The sequence below is a fragment of the Delphinapterus leucas genome, chromosome 12, assembly GCF_059928025.1.
Source record: "Delphinapterus leucas isolate spDelLeu-1000000601 "Yukka" chromosome 12, BTC_Dleu_Yukka2, whole genome shotgun sequence".
Taxonomy (NCBI): Eukaryota; Metazoa; Chordata; class Mammalia; order Artiodactyla; family Monodontidae; genus Delphinapterus; species Delphinapterus leucas.
In genome coordinates this window covers 58,584,667-58,608,766 of record NC_143140.1, presented here as the reverse complement: position 1 = coordinate 58,608,766, position 24,100 = coordinate 58,584,667, and the positions used below count along the sequence as shown (strand labels likewise).

Below are 24,100 nucleotides of genomic sequence, written 5' to 3'. Positions count from 1 at the left end.
TTGCTGTTGCTGAGGGCTATGATACCACTAGAAACGTTGTGAGAAAAGAAATTTTGAGCAATTTTAGATCAATGATTCTGAAAGTGTGGTCTAATCTGATTCCTCTGGGGAGTCGGTCAAAAATGCATATTCCTAGGGTCCAGACCCATCGAATTGTAAGGTTTTTTTTTTGCATGACTAGGCCAAAAAATCTGCATTTTAACAAATTCTTCATCTTTTTTGATATTTAAATTGCCCTTTGAGAACTACTTCTAGAGCTGTAGGAAGGGCACATCTAAAATGATCAGTTACATTAACTACTGAAACAAAGGAGAAAGCCTGCTGATTTTAGGAAGTCCTCCTTGCCCAACCTCAAGTTTGCCATTCAAGGGAAATACAGTTTTTCATCTTAGAGTCAAATGGCTCATTCTACAATTTTGCTAAGGAAAAGGTTTATGCCCAGAAAAGAGAAAATACTCTCTACCTTCATCTTCTCTCCTGTATCATAGGATTCCCAGGTCCTGGGATCAGAAACCCCTGTTATAACTGCCAGTACACTGAGGAGCAAATAAATTCTTGGGCTGATCCGAGAGCTAACTCCCTCCCACTCCCCACCTCACACGTGGGGAAGTGAGACCCAATTCAACAATCAAAATCCATGCAAATTTTTGAAACTTTATGAGTTTTGCCCTACTCATTTAGGTACTAATGAAAAGAATTATATTTTTACACCTTCTGCAATAAGTACATTTTTTTCAAAGGTGGAGTCTCATAATAAAATGGATTACTCTAAAAATACTGTAAATACTCTAAAAAGAATGAGGTTTACAAAAATCCTTGTGTGTGTATTTATATAACAGGTTTCATTATTTCATAGGTTTGAGATACATAATTTAAAGCACTTAAGGGTATGTCATGTTGTATAAATTCAATAAACTCTCTTGATCCTAAAGCTGCCTTTGGATTTATTGAATTAATAAGATGCCTATTTAGAAACATTTAACTGTAAATCATTTTGAACAAGATTCATTTAATAATCTGCAAGCTTTAAAGAAGATACGGTAAAGCTTATAGAATGATTCATCAACTGAAATTTGGATTGGAATGACCTCGGCAGAATCTAAAGTTATATGAAAATTTAAAGTTCAGTACAATGTCTTTAATTTAGAAGGAAATGAAAAAACAAACTCCTGAAATAATTTTTGACAAAGTCTGCCTCAAAAGCTCAAATCCTATGCTGTTTCTCTTTTTTTTTTACTTTTTCCATGGACCATATACTAATCAAGATCATAAGATGATCTTCTAATAAAGATTACCCAATCAATTACCTTAAGAATCATGTTATTTAGTGCTGTAAGTCTGTTCTTCTGGATTTCCTCTTCTAATTGAAGAGAATCTCCACGTAGAAGACCCCTGACAGGTTGCAAAGGGGTTAGCCCTCCTGCTTGCCTTTTCAAGAAACATTCTGTGGCTTCATTTAGACAATGAGGTGAAGGGTTGGGAGTGAATATTTGGTAAAACATTCCAAGTTGGAAACAATTTCCTCTTGTGAAACTTCTGTTTCCTTATTGGAAGTATATATACAGACAATGAGAAAAATTGCTTAACTATGATGACTAATAATAAATTTGATGAAAAAGGTTTTGATTTTTAAAAACACTATAGTATTACTCTGAACTAGTCTGTTTCAATTTTTAAGGTTATTCTTTTTGTATGGAATAAATGGAAACTTAAATTTATTATTTTTCTCATGTGTTCATATATGTGCAAATTATTCCTTCACAGAAAATATTGTAGTAATTAAAATAGAATTATGCTACTTTGTTTTGTTAAGCCATCTTTCCCTAGGAAAAAGGAAAGGTGTCAATGACATTTTTTTCACTGCTTTTTTTTCTTTCTACTTTTGTCAGATCAGTATGCATTCTGTCGATATATGATTGACATATTTGCCCATGGGGATTTAAAACCAGGTATTCAAACAGTCCTTTTATTTGTCTCTTTTAATAGTCTGTTTCTAAGGTTGTCTGTTTTTTATGTACTAAACTGTTATGCTCATTTTTAAAAAACATTGCATAATGCATGTGCAGATCTAGAATAAAACCAATGAAAACCAGAAGTAATAACTGGCATTAGGGCCTTTAATATTACTTGCTATGACTGCATGGCCTGTTGCAAATGAAGTCGGTTGAAAGCAAAACGTGCTAATATCTTTATATACAAAAAATGCTCATATCTTTAATAATATCTTAGAGTGAAGAGGTGAATCATCTTATTTTATTCTTGGTAAACTTAGAATAAAAGACATGTGACAATGAAAGCATTCTTCTTTTTTTGGTAGTGAACACAATTCATATTAAAATCCATCATATTTCAAATATTTAATCTTTTTTGATTTTCTCACTTGCATATGATCTTGGGTTAACCACTCCAGAGGACTACTATTGATGGAGACAGTCAACCCTGGAGTTAATAGTCAACACAGTGGGGAAGTATTTTTACTTAAAGGCATTTATCTGTCATCTCTCCTGTCTTTAAATGGTGCCTAGAGTGTAACAGGGGATTCTTTACTAACATCTTAATTAAGAATTAATTTGATTGCTTGTACTCTGCCTTTTTCAGATTTAAAAACTGATAGTCTATGTTCATGTTTGGGGAAACATTTCTAGGAAGATGGTATTGTTAAGGTAGGAACTAATTTACATTAGAATAATTGAAGCTGATTGTTTAAAGCAAACTATATTTTGTTTTCTTAACTATTTTTATGGAAATCGTTCTAAAATGTACAATTATAATTCATGCATATAATGGCAAAAGGGCATGTTATATCTAAAATATATATATGACACATCTAGGTCCTGGAAAATTAGAAGATCGTGAGAATTTTGGCTCTCAGGAAAACTTAATTTTAGTAACTCATTCAAGTTAATTTCCTCCTCCTCCTCTACTTCTTTTTTTATTTTCTTATCCTTCTTTTTTAACTTTCTTATTGGGTTAGAAACTGAAATGAGGAGAAAAACACTGAAAAATAAAATTACTCATTTGGTAGAAATGATTAATATTAATGTATGTGTATAGTATCATAATAAAATTAGATGGAAGCATTGAGGAAGGTAGTTTAATATAGTGAAAAGAGAGGGCTTTGGACACAAATACAGATATAATTCTTGACCCCATCCCTTCTAGCATTGGACCTTCAGCAAATCATTGAACTCCATCCGATCTTCAGCGTTCATACATTGGGATTACAGTAATAAACTTACAAAGTTGTTGATAAAGCATCTAATAGATGCACAACAAAGTGCTATTATAGCTTTATTCTCTAATTCATTTATTTCACCACAGCCCATCTGGGCGAGCATCCCACGTAAAGTGAACGTATCAACATTGACAAGTCCCTATCTCTATATACCATTAACTCAGTTTTAGGTAGCAGGTTGTTGCCCATTTTTTCAGCTGTGATGGTTTAAGAAATTCATACTCTACACATATTTTGCTTTTTTAAGAGACCAAATCTTGAAGATATCAATTAACTATTTACTTACACACAAGACGAATCTATGTTCTTGATGAGCATGAGTTTTTAAATTCCATCATCTGAAGAAAATAATGTGTTCTTTGTCCCACTTAAATTATTCATAGTAGCTACTAATTGATTATACAATACAGTTTCTAAGAGAATCACAGGGCACAGATAACCGTGCATTATCACAGGCAGTGAGTTATGTTCACAGTTTTGGAGTCACAATGCCATTCGTTTCTTTCTGAAAATTCAACAATGGATTAAGGTCAGAAGGACCAGAAAAAACACCTCTGCATGAGTTAAGGAGAATTTTGCTGTTGTTGGGGAGGAAGGAAACTTTCCTTTACCCTCCTAGGTTCTTCTAGCTGCTATAAGAATTGAATTGACATGAGAGAGCTTAACAGGAGAAAATCAAATTATTTCATAAGCATAGGAACCCTACACGAGACGGTCAGAGACAGAAAGGTACAATGAGGTATATACATTGCTATCCTGAACTAAGAAATGAGTTAGGGGCCCGAGGCTCTCAAGGGCAGGAGCGTAATTCACAGGACAATTTTAAAAGGAGGAGATATTGGTCAATTAGGTGTTTGCCCTGCCATACAAATGGGGCCACTTACATAAAGTTCTGGTAATAAGTTTTTTTTTCTGGGAAAAATCTCCAATTTAAGTCCTTGTAGGTAGTTAAGGGAGGAGAAGTAGTTTCTCTTGAACCTGTAGGATCTCTGTTGCCCTAGCTCAAAATAATCCATGTGCCAAAGTGGCACATCTTGGAGAGGTCTGTTCTGAACCCCCAGGGTTCCCTCCTTTGGAACTTCCCCAAGAAGTTTCACAGTTCAGAATTTGAGTTGGTAGATTGCTCTATCTCATTGAACCACTCTCTTGGTCCTGAGAATAAGTCATCTCAGTGAAACAGTTGTGTCTCATTTCATGAGGCTCCTAAAGTTAGGCCTATTGTGAAAGCAATCAGATATTTAATAAGAGACAAGTATATAGAAACAAAAGAAAAATAATAGTTAGTGATTGGAGTAGACTATCGGCCCAGTTTCTGAATGCAAGCAGTTGAGAAAGTTTCTAGGCATCCAACTTGAAGCATCTTCAGATGGAGTGGGGGCAGGTAGTGACAATCTGATAGATTTTTTCAGGTTTGCAGTTTGAATATGTCTAGCGATCTTTCTGATTGGCCATAGCAACAGGCATGAAGATTGTCAGTGCATGAGCTGTTATGGTGATTTCTGTGAAGTTTATATCAAGTTGTCCAACTTTAGTTTGCATGGCTTTGGGAAAAGGGCAGTTTTAGTTCTCAATGATTCCAAATCAAAAGGGTGGGAGAAAAATTGGAAACCTTAGTTTGGAGAATTGTAGCCAAATATTGGTGAAAACTAGAAGAATTCAGGAGCAGTCAAGTTTACAGGTAGAAAACAAAATTTTAAAAGACAATGGACAGCAATAGAATCTAATAGCCACAAAAGTGTGTCACTGAAACATAATTTTCCTCTCTAAAAACCACCCTCATATCTATCAAATATAGACAAATTAAGACTAATCTGTTTGCAAAATAAGTCTAGTTTCAATCAACTTGGTCTGATTATTTACATAAGTACAGTAAGAATAGTGAGTGGTCATATAGACTCTTTTAAACTGCTTTGTTGGAACTTTTCATGAGAAATCTCTAGATTGAACTTTTAAACGCCTCTTGAAGCCAGGATAGTCAAGCCAGGAAATTGTCATCAGCCTTCGCCTGAAATCAAATATAGATTTGGGTGAACTCCTCTCTTCTCAAGGTCCCCAAAATATCTTGAGATTCCTGCACTTGCCAGGAAGTGACCTTCCTTACTCACCCGGTGAGGCTGCTGACAACCCTGTAAGTAAAGCACCAGGCTGTTCCCAGGAGCTTTACTGGTTCCCTAAAGCAAATCTTAGCTCCTTCAAGTGGCCTGGTCCTATCTGAGTCTATGCATGTATCCCTCAAATATAAGACTCCAATCAAAGCCCTGGTAATATAATCAATGTTTTCAATTTCGTCCTGTTAGAAAGAGAAAAGATTCTTATTGAAGTTATGCAAATAACTATACTGCCATTAAAAAAAAATCCTTAAAATGCTAAGAGTTCCCAAGTTCTGGAGGGATTAGGTAGGGAGAAAAAGATAAATGTTTTAATTCTGTTTATGATTTACCAACTTGCTGTAAGTCATAAGTAGCGAAGTTAAAAAATTCTTTATATCTGGAAGACAAATGATTAAAAAACAGTGACATTTTAGACAAAAAATCATAAAAATTATAATCATATTCGTCAGCTCATTCAGTCTTATGTAATTAATTCACGCTCTGCTTGAGTCTAGTTGTTCCATTAGCTCTGTCAACCTTGCTTGATGATTGAGGGTGATAGGGATGTGATAATTCCAAGAAGTTTACAAGGTTTTCACTAAGGCTCAAATGATTTGCCCAATGAAGTGGACAAATCACTTGATCACCGGAGACTGTGAAAGGTATATCCCAAGTGAGAAACACATTTTCTAACGGTTTCTTTGCCACTGTGAAGGCATCAGCCTTGTACCAAGGGAAGGCTTCAACCCATCCTGAAAACATTATACAATAACAATAATACACAGATAACCCATACTAAGTTGCAGTTGAATGAGGTCCAGCTGCAGATGTTTAAAGGGTTCAGTGTGAGGAGGTCTGAGGCCTCTGACAGGTCAGACATTGCTGGTAGACTGTTTTCACAATTTCATAGAAGTCTCCCAAGCAATGTGTATTTACAATTTGAGTAATAGTAAATGCACTATGGTGGGTGAAGGAATACAGAAACCAAAAAATGGGGTTTGCCACAGAGCCACAAAGTACCAAGTGGCCATTCTGAGTTTCCCGTAGCCCTAAATGTTTATATAATGTACAGCTATTGTTTACCCATTTTTACTTCTCTGATTCAGGAGTAACTATTAGCATGTACAAGGACATTGGAATGGCAAAATTCTGGCAAAAAGAGGCCTTTTTTTTACATTAACATTCTGTGGATTGGCAAATTTATGAATATATTTCATAATTTCTAAAGACGTATGCTACTTTATAGTACAATCCTTAGATAAAGCAGAAGGCATGTTTACTAAGAAACCCAAACATCTTTAGTTTCTACATTATAAAAAGACAAAAGTAGATTAAACTATGTTGAGTAATTAATGCTCAATATTTTATCTTATTTGGAAATGATCTAGGTATTCAGTGAATTTCCATTATTTAACTTAATTTAGCAAAACTCTAAGGTTTCAAGTCACCAGAGAGATTTGGGAAACTATTTTAAGTAGATGTACCGTAAAACAATCATTGTTTAAAAGTTATCTAAAAATTCTTATTCATTTATATCCATTCAATACTTTTGTTCTTAACAATCATACTTAGATTACTCATGAAAATTTTAGGAAACATTAAAGCAATTAGCCATCATCTTCAGTTGTTTCTGTTGATGTTGTTTGTCTGGCAAATTTAGTACAGAGGTAATATGACCTTAATTGACTTTTAGTAAACCTCAGTAGAACAAACGTATAATACTGTGCTTAATGCTGATAACTCTAAAGGCATGTCTGTATTAATTAAATGAACAAACTTAAACTAGCTTTTATTTACCAAAAATTATCATAGCTCTCGTGAACCTGAAAAACATTTGGCTTAGTTTCTACTATATCTTTGAGACTATTCTTAAATAGTGCTTGTGTGTTTTTAAGCCAGTTAAATTGAGCTCTTTTATAATTAATTTTGGTAATACCACTCAGAGGCAGAAAAATACCATGTCTATAATATACATACATAAATATATAAATAGACATAAAAGAGATACCTTATAGTTTTCATTAAAAGTGTTTTTTGAACCAGAATTTTGGGCAAGGGTGCTTATACAGCAATTTGTATTTTAAAAGCCCCCTTTCCATTTTTAAAAAAATTTAGTATTAAGAATTGGAGATGGAAAAAAAAAAAAAGAATTGGAGATGGTCTAGATAAGAGTTCCTAGAGAGATTACTAGCCTTTTGAGTTAAATAGCAGAGGTGTTGGGGATCTATGGAAAGGAATGGGTGGAATGTGAACTTCCTCTAGAACTGAATTTCCAGTTTTGTAAAGATTTGTAAGATCGTAGGCTGATCAACCATCCAACTACATCGTCCTCAGTTTGCTTCTTTATATCAGGGAGACTTCTGACTATGATATAAATCAAAAAAATTTTATGCTCTGCTCAGGCAATTTTGTTGGCATGTCCAATTAATATTGCTTGAAGGGTAGATTGTTTTACAAAACTAGGTAGGGGAAACATTCCCCAGTAAGATACAATGACCATCCCCATAATACAATCAGGTAAAAGAGATGCAATTGTTTTGTATAAAGCCTGTTCAAATATATCAATTATCCTATAAAATTTTATCTTAATTCCGTTAACTCTTACATTACTAATTATAGCCTCCATTAAGATTTCATGAGTAAGTTTTGGTTTTACAATATTGGGTGGGGGAAATTTTCCCAGCCAGGCATAATACTATTCCCATAAAGCATTCAGGTAAAGTTGGCATAATTTCTTTACATAAAGCTTTTTTAAAGATTCAAATTTTTATAATCCTGTCAACTCTTACATTTCTATATTTTTTCAAACTAAATGTAGCCTGAGTCAGAACTTCATCAGTTGGTATTGGTACCAGTTCGTAGGGTTACCATGTCAAGGGGTTCCTGGAAACTTCTATTTTCTATCCCCAGACCATTTTAGTCACTCTTCTGCAAAAGGCTTTGGGCCCCCAATGAGGGGTTAAGCCAAGGAATCCTGGCTCCTCTGTCAATCCTTAATTTAATTAACTGGGCTGTTGCCCCTAGTGATTGCTGATCACAATTCTCATAGTAATCGATGTCTTTCAGCTTTTCAGATTTCTCCAAACTGGGATAAATAGACAAACTTATTTGGATTTCTTTAATGTTGGTGGATGAACAGGGGGCCACCTTGGCCACCCAGCCTTTGGTAGCGCTATATTAAAACCTTTATGGTAGGGCTTCCCTGGTGGCGCAGTGGTTGAGAGTCTACTTGCCGATGCAAGGGACACGGGTTCGTGCCCCGGTCTGAGAAGATCCCACATGCCGCGGAGTGGCTGGGCCCGTGAGCCATGGCCGCTGAGCCTGCGCGTCCGGAGCCTGTGCTCCGCAACGGGAGAGGCCTGTGTACCGCAAAAAAAAAAAAACTTTATGGTAACCCCATCAATGTCTGTTTTATTCATCCTGATGCTGGATGGCTTTATTAAAGGTTCAGGGTCTTGTTCTACCTGTCCAAGAAGAATTTTGGACAAGGAATGCAATGGAAAACACACAGAGACTGAAGCATAAAGAGAAACAAAGAAGCAGTTTATTAAGAAGCTAAAGTATGCACTCTGAGAAGAATGTGGGTGTCCTCGCAAGTGAGGAGCACCCCGCGGGTTTTCTGATTTCCCTTTTTATTTCATCTTAACCTTTGAATAGGCATGAGTTTTTTCTATTAGGTGCAGAATATTCATTGATGAGAAAGTTGAGGCGGGGCGATGATTACATCCATCCATTCTTGTACACTGGGCTCCTGAAGCCACTACACGTGCATCCTGAGAGCTATTTTCCCTTAAGGTTTCCCTTACCAGTTGAGCGCCACCCTGGAACGTTGTATAGTGGTCATTTGAAGCCTGGACATTTTTACTGCACATGCTCGGTCTTGCTCTGCGGGTTTTGTGATCAGGGTTCCCTATTCAGATGTCACAAAGCTTAATCAAAATCTAATTTATGTTCTTGTGGCTGATGCCATTCTTCCATGTTTCATGATCTCATTAAGTGTAAGACAATGAGGTGGCTTTGCCTTTTTGCCTAATGCCTATACATGAGTGTCACCGGCGAGTAGATTCTTGTCTCATCACAGAAAGTATTCAGAGAGGAGACAGGAAAGTCGAGAAAGCAAAGCTAGGATTTATTTAAGCGATAGGATGCTCTCAAAGGAAGAGCAGACAGTATCAGTTGAGTAGCTGTGCTGTTTACAAGATGTATGGCTTCCTGTCATTTGGCCCCCGTCTGCTTTCTCTGTTTATATCTAGCTATCTGCCTTCTCTAACATTACCCCTTCAAGGAGTCTGGACCCTTAAAATCTTTTTTTTTTTTTTTTTTTGGCGGTACACGGGCCTCTCACTGTTGTGGCCTCTCCCGTTGCAGAGCACAGGCTCCGGTCACGCAGGCTCAGCGGCCATGGCTCACGGGCCCAGCCGCTCCGCGGCATGTGGGATCTCCCATGTCCCCTGCATCGGCAGGCGGACTTTCAACCACTGCGCCACCAGGGAAGCCCCCTTAAAATCTTTTAAGGAGTAAAGCGTTGGTCCATCTTCTGTAACTGCCTCAACCTGAGCATGGGCGTTGTCCCTGCTGCCTGTGGGTGCAGATCTCCTTGCTGTCGGTCAGGGATGGGGTCTTGGGGTTTTTATAGTGGTGGAGATAGAGTGGGGAGTAAAAGGAGGCGCACCCTTGTCCAGTGGATGTTGATAGTCCTCATCTTCAGGTGGGATGGGTTGAAATCCTTGTTGCATCATCATTTGAAGTGGGGTTTTCTGAAGCCATGGGTTTTTTTCCCTTGGCACCTCAGGTTTCGATACAGCAGTGTTAACAGGGAGAAATTGGAGTATATCTGTGTATAGTTATTAGTTATATTAAACATTAGTCCTGAATATTGTCTAATCCCTATGCTGGCTTTCTCTTGTGTATTGTTAACTATTATTGATATTACGCTTTTATTGTGAGTTTTAGTTTTCTTTATTCCAGTCACTAGGTTCTTCCACCAGACAGTGACATTCCCTACATATTGGATATTGGCAGTCTGGTTGGTGTCTGTTACCCAACTGTGATTACTGAAAACTAGAGTTTGATTGTAGTATGTTTCATTCAGCCATCGTAATTCTTGTCCCTGGATGCTAATACCAGTAAAACAGAGGCTAGCTTTGCCTAAAAGCTGAAATATCCTTCCGTCCGATTTGGAGGAGGGTTATCTGTTCCAGAGAGTTTGGCTTCCAGTTGGTTCCTGCCCCAGTCCTTCCTTCCTTACCACACTGGGTGGTAAATGAGAACCCAGCGTATTTTGCTGTCAGCCCCATCAGGTCCCTCAAGAGGTGGGGAGTCCTAAAAGAGACGTACGTAGGTCCTCTGGGGAGGTGTGGTCGTGGGGCAGATCTAGCAGTCAGATGAGTTAGTTCCTTTAGCAGTGACATTCATGGTGTCAGATAGTGGATGTTTGTAAGCTGGAGCTGTGACGATGTGGATAACAAGGAGGACCGTTAGGACAGAGTCATGACTTCTTGAGAAGCAAAAGAGCAGAGAAAAAGAGAGTTTACTGGACAGGGAGGGTATTGACACCTGGAAGGGAAGTTATTAGCCTCTTTTAAGGTGATTTTTACAGGACTGACAAACTTTGTTTTCCCTGGGGTTCCCTGAGCCCAGACCTGTGGATCTATAAGTTGTTTTTTAACTTGGGGGAAATATTTTGGGCTGGACTGTCCATAAGGCATAATCCAGCCTTTAATAGGCCTTGGTTTTAATTTTTAGGGCAAATAAGACTGAGAGAAAATCCCTTCCCAATAAATAGGCTGGGGCATTTAGGCATGACAAGAAACTTGTGAGTTCCAAGGGTCCTTCCCCAGGTGCAAGTGAGAGGGGTGGTGAAGTGTTTTAGCCTTGGCCTACCTTCTACCCCAACAGCAAAGCAGGTTTTGGGGGCAAGGGGCGCAGTGTGAGAAGTCAGGACAGAGTAAGTGGCTCTCGTGTCCACTAGAAACTGGACAAACTGACCTGCCACGTCAGTGGTCACCCGTGGTTCCTCCCGTGCGATGATGACTGTCTTCTCGGGAGCCTTGGGAGGTTCCAGGTCCCGTCAATCAACCACTGCCGGGACCGGCATGGGGGAATTACCTCGCTCCCTTCGGAGCTGGGGGCATTCCCTCTTCCACTGGCCCATCTTCTTACAGAGTGGGCATGGCATCTTGGGTGGAGGCTGGGAACTGTTTCCCAGGTATTCCTTGCTCCAGTGTTTGAGGCTCCCATAGCTAAAACAGGCTCCCTTTCCTGGCGGAGGTCTTCTGGTACTTTTGGGGTGACCAGGAGGTGGTTAGGTCTTGTCATGAGAGCTGCCAAAAGCCTGGCTTGCTGTCCTTCCCTTCTTAAGTCATGCTATTCCTTCCTTTCTTCCTCAGCCTGGTCTCTATTGTTAAAGACACTAAAGGCCATATCAATAAGAAGGTTGAGAGGGTTTGCGGCCCCATGGCAAGCTTTTGAAGCTTCTGATGGATGTCAGGGGCTGATTGGCTGGTGAAGTGGGTTGTAAATACAACGTGTCCCTCAAAAGGGTTTGGGTCTACATTCATATACCCTCTGAGGGCGTCTACCAATCGGGTCTGAAATAGGGCTGGATTTTCATCTTGGCCTTGGGTTATCTCCTTAACCTTACAATAGTTAACAGGTTTAATTATGCATCAGTTCATCCCTTCAGTAAGGCAAAGGATTATGTGGTCCCTTCTAGTGATACCAGGCTGACCTGGCTGGTAGTTCCAATTGGGTTCCCAGTTGGGATCCATTAGAGGTACTGCTCTCATGCCCACAGGGTGCTGATGAAGTTGGGCAACGTATAATCCATCAGCATGTTTGACCGTGTGCCCAAATACGGGGTCTTTTCCTCAGTGTGGCAGCAGTGGGAAAGGACAATATTTAGGTCCTTCCAGGTAAGATCAAAGGAGAGAGTCAGTCCCTGGAATTCTTTGGTGCACTGGCTGGGGTCCTCCTAGAATCTGCCCAAATGAGTGAGGCACTGGTTGAGGTCAAAGAAAAAGAGGTGTAGACTCTGGTAATTCCCTGAGGCCTGCCTACTGCTTCCTGAAGGGGGCAAAGCAGCTCTGGCTGCACTTCTGGTACAGAAGGGTCAAGAAGCGTATAGGGCAGGTGAGGGGCTGAAGATGGTAAAAGAGTGCTGGGGCTTGGGTCGTCTGTCTGGGGCTTGTGTTCCTCCAGGGGTGCCACTAAAGAGGGCATTTGTACAGCCTGAAAGGCTCCCAGCTAGCAAGGTTCCCTAACGTAGGACTTGCATAGCTCCAGGTTCTCTCTTAGGGCCATAAAAGCCTGAACCTAAGGAACTTCTACCCATTTTCCCTGCCTTTTGCAACAGTGTCTAACTGTAAGATGGTATTATAGTTGAGGCTTCCATTCTCTGGCCAGGCCTCATCGTCCTCAATGGGGCAAAGCTGTGTTACAAAAGAAAATGTGCTTTTTTTGTTTTAAAGCATCTAGAGGAAACTTGCCCCAGTGACTCAGAATGCACCTGAGGGGTGAGTCCTTGGGGCTGGAGGTGTTTCCCATAGTTCTTTCAGGGAGAGAGTGCTCCTGTAACAAAGAGAAGCACTAGCCTTAGGAGGTCCCGTGGGGGCTCCCTAAGATAGGGCTGGTTCCAGGCCTCCCAGCCCACGCAGTCCATGGACCCTAGCCAAAATGGGGATTAGCTACCCCCGTTATGGCAGTCCTGCTGGGGCCTGTGTCCTATCCTGGCATCCTTGGTACCCAGGATGAGTAAGCCTTCCTCGAAGGCTTCTCTATAGAATTTTTTTTTTTTTTTTTTTTTGTGGTACGCGGGCCTCTCACTGTTGTGGCCTCTCCCGTTGTGGAGCACAGGCTCCGGACGCGCAGGCTCAGCGGCCATGGCTCACGGGCCCAGCCGCTCCGTAGCATGTGGGATCTTCCCCGACCGGGGCACGAACCCATGTCCCCTGCATCGGCAGGCGGACTCTCAACCACTGCGCCACCAGGGAAACCCTTTCTCTATAGATTTTAAGTACAATGATTAATCCCTGTGTTCCAGGGTACGTTCCCCTGGAACAAACAGCCTCATTGTTCTAGGACCTATTTAGTCAGGGAACAATCCTTTCTCTCAAAGCGTGGTAAGTTTATGAAAATAGGCCCTGGGCCTTAAGGGAGGTGGTGTGTGAAAAAGCTTCTCTTTTCCCTTCCTTTTTTTTTTTTTTTTTTGCGGTATGCGGGCCTCTCACTGTTGTGGCCTCTCCCGTTGGGGAGCACAGGTTCCGGACGCGCAGGCTCAGTGGCCATGGCTCACGGGCCCAGCCGCTCCGCGGTATGTGGGATCTTCCCGGACTAGGGGCACGAACCCGCGTCCCCTGCATCGGCAGGCGGACTCTCAACCACTGCGCCACCAGGGAAGCCCTTCCCTTCCCTTTTGTGGGCAGCGCCCCTGGTCTCAGTTCCCCCGCCCCCTCCATCCAGTGGGCCAGGGCGGAGTGGTGCAGGGCGGGATTCGGTGGCACCAGGCAGAGGCACTATATCTGCACTTAAGGGGACAGAGGGCCCGGCGGCCCTGTGAGGACACTCCCAGTCCATCAACCCAGAGGAGGCAAGCGCAATGGGGACACCGGGTACCGCTGGGGCTCGTATCCCCTGGGCGTGGCCACGTGCGCTACCCACCCCTGGGCGAGGCCCCTGCCTCCCAGGGCGAGGCGGGGAGCGGGGTCAGGGACAGGCCCAGTTTAGGGGAGGGGGCGGAGCCCCGGGAGCGCGCACTGAGGCGGCGGCGAATGCTGGCCAGCTGGACGTGGTCCCGTAAGCGCCACCTGCGACACCCAGACCGCCTGCGGCCGAGGGAGCTTCCGAGGGGACTGCGGCACCGCCTCTGTGCGAACTCTCCTACAGTGTGAGTGAGGCTGCATTTTATATCGCCACACAATTGAACCCGAGGACCGTTAGTTAAATGGTGGATAAGGCAAACCCAGGGGGCAAAGCTCCTGTGCGGTTCGAGTCGCTAGCTGCCTGTGAGAAGGCCCGGAAACTTTTCCTGACTTGCCCTGCACAATGAGAAGTGCAAGACCTAGCGGTGAGGTTGGAAAGTGCCTGGCAGATTTCTTTCCCCCTATTTCCGGCCGAGTATGGCGCAGAAGGAAAAATGTAAAGAATGAGATAGGGAGGCAGAGACGATAGGCGTAGGTGGACCGAAAGTAATCCTGTAACGGGAGCCGCGGGGAGGGGGCGGTGTTATGCCTTTACCTGTGTGCCGAAAACCCTTGCGTGGCAATTGCCTCGAGGTGGGCGGACAGACCTATCCTCTCTCCAGTCCGTTCCACGTCTGACTCATCCTCTTGCGGGAGAGCTCTCGTGGTGACTGTCCTAGTGGCTTTTACAGCTGGACCTACGCGCACATCATGGCAGCAATTGGTCTGAAAATACGACAGACAGTGAGAGAGGGAGAGAAATGGCGGGAAGTCAGGCAGAGCCTCTCAAGCGCAAGGGAGGCAAGAGGCTGAGGCTTACCGAATTCTCCAGGCCGTTCCTCGCCAGAGATGTTACTGGAGGGTAGGTTTTGTCTCATCACAGAAAGAATTCAGAGGTGACAGGGAGGTCAAGAAAACAAAGCAAGGCTTTATTTAAGTGGTAGGATGCTTAAGATGCCTCAAAGGGAGAGCTGGCAGTATCAGATGAGTAGCTTCTCTGAGCTTCTTTTGGCAAGCCGGTTATGTGGGGTGTAGAAATGAAGGGGCAGAATATTCATTGGGGACGGAGGGTTTTGGGGCCTTATTCCCTGATTTTCATTCCTGAGGGGAGGAGGGATTTTTTTCCTTATTTAAACTTGGTCGGGTGTGTTATGGCATTGGTGCACGATGGGAAATTCTTATCTGCAAGGCTAATTTTATTGTGATGAGAACATACTAAGCAAAAGGTTACCTTGGGGTGCCAGAGAGTCCCGCCTTTTCCCACATTTCTTTGTGTGCCTCCAGGACATTTATCACCCCAAAATGTGTGGTTTCCTGTCAGTTTGGAGGTTCCTGCTTTTTTTTGTCTGTTCAAGGACCCCCACTGTTTATTATTTACAAGATGTATGGTTTCCTGCCATTTGGCCCATGTCCCCCTTTCTCTGTTCACATGTAGCTATCTGCCTTCTCTAACATGAGGAGCCTGTCCTTGGGCCCAGTCCTATCTTTCCTGCCTCAATCCCATTTTTAGTAACCATCTAAAGATTTCCACGCTGCAGGGATGAGTCCTGTGATTCTTCTCTTTCTAATTTCTCTTTGTTCCATCTCTTTCAATACTTGCTTTATTTACTTTATTTCTTAATAACTCTTTAAAAAATTTCACCTTGTTGGGAAGAGTCCCTTGACTCTCCCCTCAACCTCTTTTCATTATCTTGTTAATTAACATAATATTTTTATTAGCATCTGTAAGATCCATGAGGGAAAGCTGAGACGGCTTCTTGAAACTTTTTTTTTTTTTAAATTAGGGTAGTTCTTAAGGCTAGCCATTATATTTCTTTGTATTCACTTTTTAATTTGGTCTTTCCATAGGTACCAATAAAACATCTGTTTATGATGACAGCTCTCTAAAAATTTACCAATTTAGAAGTTTTTCCAATTCAGAGGACCCATAATTGGCAAGTAGTATCTCAATAGTGATTGAAACCAGTAAGTCTTTCTGTGGTTTAACCATAGATGCAAGAGGTGTCCCCAAAGGAGAGTGCAAAGAGATGCAACCCTCATAAGATCCAAAAAGTTCACTCCCAAAAATAATCTAAGAAAGTAAAGATCTTTGTTGCACAGGCAGTAAGGATGATGTAGTGCCTGCACTAACAAAGCAACAAAGGTTGAGATGAAAATGGCTCCTTATGGACTGGGACCCTTATGATAAATTCCCCTGAGAAGTGGCATGCCTGGACAAAGAGATGCTAGTCAAAGCCAAGGTTGATACCTGTACTTAGGACCAACTGGCTACAGCTGCTCTAAATCCTAGTCTGTTTGACTGACTGGCAAATGCATGTAGGCACATCCACCTTATATTGATAGATGGCAGAACCCAGAGAGACTATTCTCACTGGTCATAAAGCCAAATGAGCTCTCAGGACCGAGAACAAGACAAAAGGAGACAGATACAAATTAAAACAGCGCCCGTCTTTGGGAGGAAATGGATCAATAAGGTCAAGAGTTCTCTGCCAAATTTACTGGTCACCAAGTACAAGGAACTAGCTCTACAAATATTTTATCCTGCTAATTAAATTTTTTTTTTTTTTTAAAAGAGTCTTACCATTTGTTAGATGTTTCAGGATCTCTCAGCTGCAGCAGCCTTGGAGGGAGCAGAGTCCAGCAAGGGAAGTTTATGTTACCAACTAAACCAACTGGGAAGAAGAAAACTTCCCTCTAGTCTTCTAGGTTCTAAAAATTAAATTGACATGAGACAGATTAACAGGGAAACATCAAATTTAATTTCATACATACAGGAATTACCTGCCCTGCCACACACACTCACACAAGAGGCTCAGAGACCTCACATACCAGAGAGTTCACAGACAGAAAGGTAAAATGAGCTATATATTGCCATCCTGAGCTAGGGAATGGGATAGGGGCCTGGGGCTCTCAAGGACAGGAGGGTAATTCACAGCACAATAAAAAGAAAAGCAGGTATTAGGTAATTAGATGTTTGTCCTGCCATACAGATAAGGACACTTAGATAAAAATGATCTCCTATAAATAACTCTTTCTCTGGGGGAAAAATCCCAATTTAAATCCCTATAGGTTGTTAAGGGAGGGGCAGTAGTTTTCTCTTGAGCCTATAGGATCTCTGTTGCCCTAGCTCAAAATAATCCACATGTCAAAGGGGCACATCTTGGGGAGGTCTGTTCTGAGCCTCCACGCTACTAGCCATACAGAAAGTTCCCTTCTAAAGTCATATGTAAACATTCTTTAAACAGTCATAAGTTCAAATCTCTAGCACTATGTAATATTCAAACTCTTGAAAATAATTCCCAAGTGCCATGGTTTTAGATTTCTTGATACCATTTATTGACTTTCTAGTTGCCTTCATAATTTATTTCATCTTCCTACATTCATGATTTTGAAGGTTTGTTGCCATAATGTATAAGAAATTAAAGAATATGTAATCATTAAGATGCAAAAAAAAAAGAAAAAGAATGTGTAAATCGGTATATCTTATCTGGGAGGGTGGAATGGAAGAAGTTAGAGAATGGAAACCTGTATGGTATGCCCATTGTTTCATATAAAAAATTATATAAAGCTTCATAAGTGTACAGAAGGAAAATTAATAATATTATTTTTGTTGGTGAGACAATACATAAGATGAAGTGAGAAAGCACTAAATATGGCTTGCATTTTGGAAAATAAGGAATCAGAAACAAGATTTAATCTGGGCATATTAATTTAGAGAAAATGCAAGTGATAGACTTTGACTGACAATTACAGAATAAAACAATTCCTGCCAAGTTTATTGCTCTGCATGTATCCAGTATTTATAAAACATTTGTGCCGCCATCTGCTTCTGTTTGGGATTAGTGGAATACCTGTTATTATTTAGTTAGAGTTCATTATTAATTATTGGTAATGAGTTTTTAAACTACAACTTGATTTTACCCTCTGGGATGAAGTTTCCTTTTTTTTGGATAATATTGTCCCACCCTCAAAAGTAGCCCAAATTACAGTTCAGGTTTGAAAAACCTTGTTAAATGTGCTAATGCCATGATGTCTCACATGTTGCTTTTTTTTTAAAATTAATTAATTAAGTTATTTATTTATTTTTGGCTGCATTGGGTCTTCGTTTCTGTGTGAGGGCTTTCTCCAGTTGCGGTGAGCGGGGGCCACTCTTCATCACGGTACACGGGCCTCTCACTATCGCGGCCTCTCTTGTTGCGGAGCACAGGCTCCAGACGCACAGGCTCAGTAGTTGTGGCTGACAGGCCTAGTTGCTCCGCGGCATGTGTGATCTTCCCAGACCAGGGCTCAAACCCGTGTCCCCTGTATTGGCAGGCGGATTCTTAACCACTGCGCCACCAGGGAAGCCCTCACATGTTGCTTTTTTATCTTATCAAATAAAATACTTCTGACTAATATTGTCTTAAAATTTTTTAGCTATCTGAAGATGAACTGAATTGCTCTTTCTCTACAGTAAATATGCAGTATTCTATGGCCAGAAACAACCCCCACCTCAATTACAGGGACCATCTTAATTAGGCAGAATGAACTATAGGGATCAGATCATTTTGTTGTATCTAGTTAAAATTCTCTTATACTGACACACTCTATATTAAGTTGAAAAATTAAGAAAACTCTGTTTAAACCTGGAAAATTAGTGTATGCTACTAAGGCCAAAACTATGAGCAACTGGAGTAGACATATGTCTACAATGTGTAATTTTAGGGATATTATGGACATTGAAGAGCTCCTTTCTTCAAGAAATACTTTCTCTGCTGCCCTTCAATAACTAACAACCCCACCATTAGATCTCCTGAATGTGTAGATGTTCAATGTAATAGGATGCATTTTGAATAGCCCCTAACCTACTTTAGGGAGGAGGAAGGGGAAGAGGAAGAGAGGGAGAGACTGAGAGAGAAGGAGAAAGAGAGAGATCCCATCTTCACATGGGGGCTGCCTGAAGCTGATGACCCCCACTTTTCCTCTAGGGCTAAAGTGTCTAGTTGTCATTTTCTTTCTTTTAATTTATTTTTTATTTTTCAATTTCTATTGCGTTATGATTAACCCACAATATTATTATATTAGTTTCAGGTGTGCACCTTAGAGATTGATATTTTTATACATTATGAAATGATCACCACAATAAGTCCAGTTACCATCCATCACCATACAAAGTTTCTGCAACACTTTTGACTATATTCCCTATGTGTACATTACATCCCCATGACTTGCTTATTTTATGGCTGGAGATTTGTACCTCTTAATCCCCTTCACCTATTTCGTCCATCCCCCAAACCCCTCCTCTCTGGCAACCACCAGTTTGTTCTCTGTATCTATGAGTTTGTTTCTGTTTTATTTTGTTTGTTCATTTGTTTTGTTTTTTATATTCCACATATAAGTGAAATCATGTGGTATTTGTTTTTCTCTTTCTGATTTATTTCACTTAGTATGATAACCTCCAGGTCCATCCATGTTGCCTCACATGGAAAGATTTCATACTTTTTTTTATGTCTGGGTTATATTCCATTGAATATATATAGATAGATAGATAGATATACCACATCTTCTTTATCCATTCATCTATTGATGGATACTTAGGTTGCTTTCATATCTTGGCTATTGTAAATAGTGCTGCAGTGAACATAGGGGTGCATACATCTTCACAAATTAATAGTCTTATAAGAGAACTATTAAAACTGGTCAAAGCAGACTTTGGTGGCAACTCCGAGACTCAATTTACAGTGTCTTTTGTCTTTTTGTTTTTTGTTTATTTTTAGAAATTTATAGTACAGATGGTCAAGATAGAAGCCTTTAGATTTATTAATCTTTATCAACTTTCCAGTAACTCCAATTTCCTTTTCCATACTTTGTGGCTAAGCACATTTTTCTTAAGCGACAGCTTACTGATAGTTTCATTCATTTAGGTAGACTCTTAAAAAGAGACATCATGATTTTGCTAGACATTTTCATACTCCCTCTTCATCAGCTTCCACTTGGGCCAAATAAATTGAATGCATTACCGAACAGAGTCAACCAAATTAAACAAGAGACGCATTTCTATGAGTAAGAAATCACATGGCTCACAGACCCCTTTATACTTACTATAGATAAAGAAATCAATTTAAATGTCCAGTACAAGGACCAGGGCTAGTGTGCTTTCGCTTAGTAATTTTAACACTTTTTTTCAGCTTTTCATCTCTGTAGCCATTATGATTAAAGTTCAATACAAGCTAAAGTTTATCCCTTAGAAGTTATCCCACTATTGAAATTCCAGCTATTGTCTGACTTTTACTTGAGCCAAGAATTTATGTCAAGGTAATTTATTCTACTTTCTGTGTCATTTATTCTCTTAAAATTGAAGGTATTCACCTATCAAAATCTTTTCTGACTATAATAAGGTATTCTTTGGCAGCCCACATTCCAATTCTATGGGTTTTAAGTCCATAGCTAGAAAGAGCCTCAAGGAATAAGTTAGTACTCTCATTTTATTAAGATCCTTTTCTTGAACTTCAGTGGTGCTTAACTGCATTTTTGGTTTGATCCTGCTGAGAAGAGGTCAAATGTAATTGTGTTATAGTCACTGTTATTCAGTGGTTTAATCTAGTGTATTTCAGAGCTCAATTGGCTGTATTGGAGAAGACTAGGTAAAATTTAGCCTTGCTCTACTCTCCTCCAAAAAATCCTGCTCCTAAAAAACATACTCACTTTAGTTCCAAACATCTAATTATTTTCACAGAACAAAAGCTTTGGGAGTTTTGATGTTTACTCAGTAAACATTTGTTGAATCCTCTCTATAAGCTGATAATCCAGAAAAGAGATAAGACATAGTACAAATAATTTTATAACTAAGGAAAACTTGATAGGTATGCAATAGAGGTTCAGAAAATGTACAAGCTAATCTCAGGATACTACAACAAATAGTTATCTCCACTTATCATTTGGACCTCTTAATGTTTTTAATAGTTTAAATCATTTAAAAATTGTTCACAGAAGTAAGATTAAAGGAATGGTGAAAATTGTGATAAAAATTTAAACATAGCAAAGTTAAATGTTTATTTGATCAATTACCTGGTTTTGAAGGTGTGTACACTCCAAATTGAAAACATCTTCCAAAAGGAACTAAAGCCGCTCGTCAACTATCATACATAAACCTACAATTTATCCACCTTGTAGATAGATACCAGTTCCAGATTTCAAACACATCTTTAATAGACTCTAGGATGCTATTACTTCAAATTCTTTCAGAACTTGCATCACCAAAATGCAACAGCTGAATTTTTGAAATTTTTGATGGCTCCTAATTTTGTTGAAAAGAAGATGTCATCTTGATTCCATAATTGTAGAACATTTTTATTATTAGATTTATAAACATTAATTAGAATGATAAATCCAATAATTAAAAAATTTATACATTATTAATCCTTCTGACTTCCTTAGCATTTGTACACTTAAAAAACATAAATTTTGGCACTCAGATTTTATAAAAGATGAACGAGTACTATAACATAACCTTTTAACGAAATGAGATGTTTCACGTTCTTGCCACAAAATAGTGCATGATAAAGTCCCAGTTGAAGAACTAACCAGATGAGAATACCATATTCCCTTTTTGTCCTTTGAAATATATTGTTCACTCGTTGATTGTTGGGTTTGAGAAAATTCATTGTCATGTGAAGATTCATAGTTTAAAATTTCACTTGAACAGTCAATTTCAATTTCACCCTAATCATTAAGGTTTAGTGTACTGCTGTCTGTCTTTTGCATTCATCTTCTGATTCACCCAATAAAAAGCTTTGTGTGTCAATATTCTTCTCTTTGCAGTAATGGATGGAAAATAAAAACTCTAAATTCTAACCCGTATTAAATGAAACTAAAAGTAGACCGTAAAAATGTCTCCAGGCTTTTATACCGTCTTGAATGATGATGCAAAACTTTAGTCAACACAATGAAAAAACTGAATGATGAGATAATGATGATTTATCTTACAACTACATCATCCTTCTGGACAATTCCATCATTATTCTATTTTCTTAAATTTTTTCTCCTTAGCATTGTTGGGAATAATTGACGAGTAATGATGAAATAATTCCTAAGTTGATGAAATAGAAAATGTTCAAGATATGAGAAAAATAAGATCATGAATATCCCATAATGTGTGATTTTTAAAACTGTCCAGTGGTGCTACATGATAATTACAAGATAGAATGAGTTTTATTGTTTAAAAATAATTAATTTTAGGGCTTCCCTGGTGGCGCAGTAGTTGAGAATCTGCCTGCTAATGCAGGGACACGGGTTCGTGCCCTGGTCTGGGAGGATCCTACATGCCGCGGAGCAACTAGGCCCATGAGCCACAACTACTGAGCCTGCGCGTCTGGAGCCTGTGCTCTGCAACAAGAGAGGCCGCAGTAGTGAGAGGCCCGCGCACCGTGATGCAGAGTGGCCCCCGCTTGCCACAGCTAGAGAAAGCCCTCGCACAGAAACGAAGACCCAACACAGCAAAAATAAATAAATTAATTAATAAACTCCTACCCCCAACATCTTCTTAAAAAAATAAAATAAAATAAAAAATTAATTAATTTTAATTATTGTTTAAAAATAATTAATTATAGCTCTTCTTTGGAAGCTCTATAAGAGAAAATAAGACAAGGAATATTAGTCTCTACAAATAGTGAGAATAGCTCAAAAAAGAAACAAAAAAACTAAGGTTGGCTTCAGTGGACCCAGATAGTACACTGGAACCCAATGGAGAGAATGTAAAGGTGGGGGCCACACAAGCCAGGATTTAAATACTTTGCTGTGGGGTTTTGTTTTGGGTCTTTAGTCTGGAGAATTTCTTTGTAAAATTAATTTCTTAAGATTCTTAAAATGATAATATATGCACATGTCCTTCCCCAAATTTTTTTGCTTTCTCTTTTACTATGGAAATTTACTGCAAAATGATAGCGCTCCTAGTGTGAAAGTTCAGAGAAAATCTTATGGAAGAGGTAAAAATTGAAATGGACCTTGAGAAATTGGTAGGATATGCCTATATCAAGTTAAGTATAAAGACATTTAAGGCTAAAGCGATAATAATTAAGGCACAAATCACAATATATTGAAATGTTCTTTTGTGATTGTCAATTCTTGAGTATTTACTTTTTGCTAAATCTTATTTAATCCTTATAAAACTTTGAGAGTAGTGTGTTATCATCCTTGTTTTACAGATGAGAGAACTGAGGCAGAGAGTTCAAGTGTTTTGTCCAGGTCATACACTGTGTGGACAAAGAATTTAAACCCAGGTCTGCCTAATTCTAAGGCCCTCAGGATTAACATGAAATCTCTCAGCTTCCAAGACTTAGGGAACTGTCAGTGGTTCACTCTGATTGGCACTCAGGGACCTAGAAGGAGAAACAAGATTGGAAATGTTGTGCAAGGTGGTTCAGAGAATGAAATAGGAAGGACCAATTAGGGTAAGTCCGAGGAGAGGAAGTAAAGCTTGACCTTGGGATGTGGTGTGAAGGTAACTAAGTTGATTTTAGAAATATCACAAAAGTAGACTTATGGGATTTATTAATATTGATACCATAGGAAAGTAAAGTAAAAGCTTATTCAGAGATTGTTGGCCTGAAAACCCAAAAAGATGCCCTAAATAGGAAGTAAAGGAAGAGAGTGCCCACTAGAGTGGGCAGAGCTGGAGAAGTAGGAGACTGAATTCACTTATTCTTTTTTTTTTGTGGTACGCGGGCCTCTCACTATTGTGGCCTCTCTCGCTGTGGAGCACAGGCTCTGGACGCGCAGGCTCAGCGGCCATGGCTCACGGGCCCAGCCGCTCCGCGGCATGTGGGATCTTCCCGGACCCAGGCACGAACCCGCGTCCCCTGCATCAGCAGGCGGACTCCCAACCACTGCGCCACCAGGGAAGCCCTCACTTATTCTTAAAGCCACATTTGGTATTCAGTTGCAAAAGGGGAATAAGTGAAAATTCCAATCCAGATGTCATTTGATAAGCATCTGCTAAATACTAAGGTTCATTCTGTATACTTTCACATACTTTATTCATTTAATTCTCACAGAAAGCTCTGAAGTAGGCAGTTAGAGAATCAAGTGTGGAGCTTCGGGGAGAGGTCAGTGGTGGAGAT

General features: G+C 39.9%; 1 protein-coding gene across 1 annotated transcript in view; it reads left to right on the top strand.

Annotated features, from left to right (window-relative positions):
• The window catches only part of TRDN (triadin), a 313,614-nt gene that overhangs the window by 70,031 nt on the left and 219,483 nt on the right, over positions 1–24,100 (top strand). Inside the window, exon 9 of the mRNA XM_089921672.1 lies at positions 1,890–1,949. Coding sequence (XP_089777798.1) covers positions 1,890–1,949 — 60 coding nt within the window. The remainder of the gene's footprint in view (positions 1–1,889; positions 1,950–24,100) is intronic.